General features: G+C 39.7%; 1 protein-coding gene across 2 annotated transcripts in view; it reads left to right on the plus strand.

Annotated features, from left to right (window-relative positions):
* Positions 1-6,377, plus strand: part of FREM1 (FRAS1 related extracellular matrix 1) — a 55,985-nt gene extending 49,608 nt beyond the window's left edge. For both annotated transcript variants that reach the window (XM_062513176.1, XM_062513177.1), the window contains 2 exons: positions 4,735-4,820; positions 6,178-6,377. In XM_062513176.1, the coding sequence (XP_062369160.1) occupies positions 4,735-4,820; positions 6,178-6,377 (286 nt within the window). The remainder of the gene's footprint in view (positions 1-4,734; positions 4,821-6,177) is intronic.
* Positions 6,378-7,100: the final 723 nt, after the last annotated feature.

The following is a 7,100-nucleotide window of genomic DNA, read 5'->3' on the forward strand; positions in this document are numbered from 1 at the left end:
CAGTTGTTGTCTGGACATAGCTATATATGCATGGGCTAATGCAGGCATATTTGATTTTCTGTTGATATACATTGTATCCATCTCTTACAGGTGATATTCAACCCTTTTCTTCAGTTTCCAGGTGCAGGATAAAAGCAGACGAAAATGTGTGCTTGTTTTGATGCAAGTTTTTATACATCAGTGTTTAACTGGGGATGGGGAGGACAAGGAAATCTCAGTTAATTGCTGTGAAAATCTTGCACTATTTCTAACCCTTCTCTAATTCATTGGAGAGAAAGATGGTTTAAGAACTCATTTCTCTAGCTTTGTTTGTATGCATGAGGAGGCTTTTGGCAACGTGAAGAGAAGCATCTGGGGGATATTATGGCTGAGTGATCCCACAGCAGCCTGATTTAGAAGCAATTTTGATGATTTATGCCACAGTTCTTGTTTATCCAATAGGAACATGTCCTCCCTAAGGGTCAGCTCACTCATATGTGAGATGGTTTCATTGCTTCCACTAAAGGGATGGAAGTACTGGATAGACAGAACCCAGAGTTGTGTCTTTTGCCTTGTTAGTCATATTATACCTTTATCTTTTTTGAAGTTAAACATTTAATTAAAGCTCAAATATAATTAGATTTCAGGTCCTTTACTACTAGCTGTGTAAGTCAGGACGTGCTATATTTTTGATGGTTCTATATTAGCTACATGAGGCCTCAGTCCCTGGGAATCACAGGCAGAACCACACCTAAAGTAATAGATTATCTCCTTCACGATGGCTCAGTGTTCCCTAGTGCAAAGCAGGACGACTTCTCCTGGCACTGGTTCTCTAAGTGACAGGTTTAACTCATATTATTGTGTATTGACTCCAGCAGAGGGATCCAGGTACCTAGGGTCATTTTAAAGGCCTTGTGTATGCTGTCTGACTTTCAACTGCCACTCTGGAAGTGCAGGGCTCCTGCAAGCTCTGCATCATGTCTGCCACTCTCATCTGAATGCTCTGAATGACACAAGGTGGTGTAAGCAGCACTAGACACCTATTTCAAGGCATCAGGGTAAATCCCTAGGTGACCAAACAAAAACTGCGATATGCACAATCTTTTAGTCACACCCCACCCCCTTCAACATCATCAATTCAAAACGGATTTACTACAGCAGTTCAAATAAAATGTTGTGTCCCGTGGAGACCTTCATACTTAGCCAAATGTGCTTTTGCCAATGTTAAATTTACCAAAACAGTACAAGACTCTTAAATGTATCAGACAATTTAATGGAAAATCAGTAGTTTTTGTGTGAAGTATTCTCCATATAACACTTCAACATCAATAGCTACCCAAAATGTTTCCTTAATTTGTGTAACTGCTCTAAGATAAAGGATGCTCTTTACTCAATAACAAAAATTATAAAGCATGCAGGAACAATTTTAAATGGATGGTTTAGCACAGAAAATGTGATGTGAGTGGGTTTGTTGTGGCTTCTTTTGGTTGTGTTTGTTTGGGTTCTTGCCCTAATAAAGCATTATAACCCCTTATCTTGACTAATTTACATTAGGAAGTGTTAAATGCACACAACTCCATAAATAACATTATCTTGTAATTTCCGGTGTCTGATGTTATGCCTTGAGGTTCAGTGAGTAACATTATGAAAGTTCATAATGCTCTTTCAGAATGGTTCTCATTTCCCTGCAATACATAACCCCCCTAACTAGGTATAGCAATTAGAACAGCTGTTGTCTCTTCAGTAATGTGTTTCTCAAGCTGTACTTAGAAAGTACTCCTATAGAAAAAAGATTAAATTACATTATAATTATTGCAGTGCTTTCACAGTGATGAAGTCTCTCCCTGGTACATGGATTGAAATCTGAAACTGTTATTGCTCAGACCATGCCTGTATGTAATAAACGATAGAGCAGTAACAGACACACATTGATGCTTTTTGGTTTCACATTTTCAAGGACAGTCAGAAGTAAGATATGCTCATCTAAAGCAAATAACTTAGTTCCTGGGTTTTGAGTGTCCTTAAACAGAAGCCAGATAAAATGCTTTATTTTTGTTCTTGCTCAGCTAGTAGTGATACCACAGAAAGGGCTGCACAAACCTCTTCTCAGGTTCGTTAATTAGTGCAACTAGAGTCACTGTGAGGCAGAACAGAATCCTGCTGCTGAAGGAGTTAGCCTGGGAGGACACTCTGAATTAACTACTCCTGCTTTCCTGGACTCTGTCTGTAGAAGAAGACGGAGTACAAAACTTCCCAACATGTTTGTCAGTGTAACAGCTTTGTTCCTAGCTCACCAGAGATTCTGTGCCTGGCAGACTGGCCCAGAAGGGTGGAAGCCTGTCACCCCTGGGACATACAGGCATGTCTCAATTTGATGAGAGGCACAACTGAAGCCTGGCTGACACCTTCATTGGGTGCAGTTTTGGGGAACTCTACCACAGTGGGTGGACAATCCTGACTCCTACCAGACAGTTCTGAGGCTGTTATGCCACACCTCCAGGTGAGGAGAGTGTATATATGTGTCAGTGTGATCCTTTACATGCTGTTCTCTGGTGACCCAGGAGCTCAGGGAGCCCCTGATGGGCCTGACTTGCCCAAGGGCAGCTGTGAGTGCACAAGCAAGGGCTAACACCCAGCTGTCCTGCTGGCCTTGGCAGATCTCCCGTGCAGCGTGGAGCAGAGGGCAACTCCATCCCCTGCTGCTTTGGCTGGCCTGCAGGGATAATGGAGGAAGGCTTTGCAGCAGGAGCATCCCTCCCCAGAAACACAATGAATCTATTTAATATCCTGACCCTGGGGGCACCGACTAAGGAATGGTCCAGATTTTGTGCAGTAGGGACTATATAGAATATTGTGGACTACTAAACTGAACTTCTCCCCACATAAATTTTTCCTCTATCCCTATCTTGTGTGGCATCATATGGAATCCATGGGATCAACACTCTTAGAAGACGTACAGGGCAAAAATGGGAATTGATCTTCAGGCATGGACTCTAATTAGGCAGCAGGCTTAATGGAGAACTTTGACTCTAACATCTGGTCATGGTCTCCATAGTGAGCTCAAGCGTGCCATGCCATTCTTCAGGTCTGATTGATGTCCCAGCTCTTAAAGAAGGCAGCCATCACTTCATCTGTAGGAATAGTGATGTCTTGATTATCTGGCAAAATCAATGAAATTAGCAAAATCCTTACAATACCATTTACTCATTCTGATGTTAGGAAAGATTTTTGGTCTCTTAAAATGTCTTTGTTGTTTTGCTCTGGCCCTACCAACTCTCACCCAGGATATTCTCAGAGGCTGAAGGGATTGGCATCACTTACAGACTGAGCAGCAGTCAGAAATATGGGACAAAAGAAATGCCATCACCAGAGGTTCAGAATCAGAGGGATGGCAACACCAGGTGTGACATGTAAAAAGGTGACACGATATCAACACAAAGCAGACACAAAGATGGATAAATAAGAAAGTGGAGCCACTGATGGCTGACAGTTCCTGGCAAACATGAAGAATGACATTTGTCTCTTAATGCCTAAAGATTTAGCCTGATCTCTAAATGGCCTAAGAGTAGCCTGCTGGTGCTTGTATGTTTGGTACTGGTTGGAAGACTTGTCAATGGCAAGGCCACTCAGCAGCTAGGGTTTGCAAACCCTCCTTCAGAACTGGCATACTACAAGTACAAACACAGAGCAGAGGTTATGCAATGATTTATTCAGAAATAGTGTGCTTGATACAAACCACAACTTCTCTCCAATCTGAACTAAATATGTAGTCACTGCAGACAATCCTCTGAAGAACGCACTGCTTTTCAGAGTCCTTTCAGATACTGAATTTCTTGTGATGAGCAACTGGGCGAACTCACAGCATACCTGCATTTACTGAGTGCAGGTTCACAGGAGGATGGAGAACAAAAACATCTCAGCTGAAACCCAAAATCGAAAACGATGAAAATGCAAAAAAAATGAGGAAGTGTTGGGATAGAAGGAGAAGAAGGAAATGGGGGGGGGGGGGGGGGTGGAAGGGGCACATTGGTGGGAGAGAGAGAAAAAATTATGCAACAGCCCAAATGTTGATTTTAGAGGATGTGTGTGTAACTGTGACAGGGGAGATTTAGATTATATATTATGAGAAGGTTCTTCACTCAGAGGGTAGTTGGGCACTGGAACAGCCTCCCCAGGGAAGTGGTCACAGCACCAGCCTGACAGAGTTCAAGAAGTGCTTGGCCAATACTCTCAGGCTCATTTTGTGATTCTTGGGGATGCCCTGTGCAGGGCCAATAGATAATTTTGATGATCTTTGGGGGTCTTTTCATACTTGAGGCAGTCAAAGCATCATTTTGAAAAGATATCTCCTTCTCTACTATCAAATAGGTGAAGTTTTATCTTTCAGTGGCTTGAATTTCAGTGTAGGAAGTTTATTATTTTATGGAAAGTAAGGTATCAGTAACTGTGTCAATAGTTTAAAACACACTATGTGAGTATGAGGCATGTATTACCCGTATACATTTCCTTCATTTTCCCAGCTGATTCAATTTGCTGTTAGAAAAACCAGACTAGGACTTTGATTCTTCCTCAAGTAAAACACAGTTTTAAGACTTCATGTAATTAATTATTCCTTCATGACAGTAAGTTGTAGTTTACCTGTGACTCATTATTTATAAGCTTTATACTAGAATCAACACCCATTTGATAAGCTGATGGGAGCTGTCTGTCACTCTGTGGAATGCTAATTACTCTGTCCTCTCTTGTTGAGCCTAGGTACCTGGGGAGTCTAACAAGTGTGGCTAATGAACAACACATGCAGTGGTTGTGGGACTTCAGTGGGAGGATGCCCTTTTGGATAGGCAAGTATATTGGCTGCCAGTTCCCTCTGCAGATTGCAGTTTTCAAACACCGTATTGTCCTCAAATTTTTGCTGCTTTTATTATTTCAGTGCAAGGCATAAACCAAAAGCCATAATTTACCCAGCTACTTTTATAAGTCTTAATCAAGAAGATGAGTTTATCATGATGTCTATTCCTCAACTGGTTTTGTCTTGAAACCTTTCCTGTTTTGGCACAAACTGATGAAAACAGTTCTGCTGCAGCTCCTAAAATTTATCTCATCTTTGTTTTGACCACTACTTTATTTATCCTTAATTTGGCTTTTTCTTTTGTTCTGTTTAAACTTAAATAATTATTTGTGTTATTCCTAATTTAATGGTGTTGTCTTCTGTTAGAAATCTTATGAATTAACTAGGTGATAAGCTAAAGAAAATTTCATCATATCATTTCAGATTCAGGTATTTATTATTAGGCACTTGACATTTAATGAGAAATGGAAAGAATTTGGAAGGTTCTTCTCAGTACCTCCTTTCTGTGAATGACTGCCTTAGCTCACATACTATTGCTACTGTTTTTTTCTAACTCTTCTTGTTTCAGCAATACTGCCCTCAGTTTGTTCTTTTTTCTCTGATTCTGAACTGCAGTTCTGAATCTACTACTGAATACTACTGCTTTTAGTAATCTTCTGAGATGAACCTACTAGGTACACTAAATTAACTTCCAAAAATACAGTTAGTTTTGGCTCATGTTTACTGGTATCATAATTTTGTTAACTTGAAAGAAATAAACTTGTTTGACAAAGATAAAGACTACAAGATTGTTATGCCAATTTTCTTATTTTGGTCTCTCCTAAGAAGACAGTTCATATCTGAAATTATGCCACAAATATTGGTCTTAGTAACTCAAAGGCTAGGGGAATATATATGTTTTATATTGTACTGATTAACACAAGCTAATTTTACAACTGTTAATTAAGACAATGTAAATCAGGTCACGAAGATCTGCAGAATTTTATATTCAGATGAAATCTGAAAGCATCTGATGCTGCCCAGACTCCTTGCTATTTCAAGTATCAAAAGAGAAACTTATGAGGTAATAGACATGCAATAAATGAAAGGAGAAAAAAACATTTTAGATATGAACAATTGCAGAAAAATGCATTTTCCTTTATTTATATGGCACTAACTGTGATTCAAGTGGACAAATTACATCCTAAATTGTGTTTTGCTTATGTTCTACCAGATATTTTCTTTTTATCTCTGCATGCAGTTGTATGCACTTTTTAATGAAGAAAAAGTTATAGAACAACATGAATCTCTTGGCATCTGGCTCCAGTGACAATAAACATCACTGATTTGGTCTTCCTTATCTCACATAGGTTTGAATGACCAAGTCAATCCTGGACACTGGGAGTGGAATGGAGGAGAACCTGTAACCTATATAAACTGGAGGAGAGGCTCCTATCGCTTTCCAGTGAGAGGAAGAAATTGTGTATTTGTGCAGAAGCGAGGAAAATGGCAAGCAACTGACTGCAAGAAGGTCAAACCAAACAGCTATATATGTTCAAGAAAGTTGTAATGGATGGAGGATGCTTCTGAAAGCATATGGACATTCATGCTATTTCAGTATATTAGCTGTGCTAGAAAACCATCCTAATTATCAGCAAGGCTTATTTTATATGCTGCCAGAGGTGCGGATGCACTGGCCTCTAATCAAGGTATAGAGATCAGATGCAAAAAATAAGCCCAGGTTAAAGTTTTGAAATTTCTCCAAAGACTTTGATCTGTGACTAACTCTTATGCATTTTTATACCAAAGAGCTGCATCTCAAGGCTTTCATCACACTTCTATGTAAAAGTACTTTTTCTTCTAAAGAAGGTACCATGTCAGTTGATTTGCTTTGTTCTTAAAAGAGGGGATGTGAACTGCAGTTTTACTCTGCAGTCATGAAAAGAGGAATACTGCTGGGGTTGGAAATGAGGGTAGACAGTTGTTTAAAAACAGATCTTCTTGTGTGATGATGGGAGTGATGTTATGTAAGTACTGGAATTCCTTTGGTGGATGCCCTAGTATATCATACAGAAGTATAAATGGCAGGATATTGCCTGGTGATAAAGTACCAACAAGAGCAAAGCATTTTATTTCTTCTACCTCCCAAGGTCAGAACCCAGTGGATCTGCCCACACAGAGTTGCATCTGTCTTACATTCCTAAGCAAAATACTTTTTTTTTTTTCCTGGAACTGCAGGATAGTGCTGTAATTTTTAGTGTAATTAAATAATGGGACATCTCTAAATCAAATG

This window comes from Cinclus cinclus, chromosome Z (assembly GCF_963662255.1).
Source record: "Cinclus cinclus chromosome Z, bCinCin1.1, whole genome shotgun sequence".
Taxonomy (NCBI): Eukaryota; Metazoa; Chordata; class Aves; order Passeriformes; family Cinclidae; genus Cinclus; species Cinclus cinclus.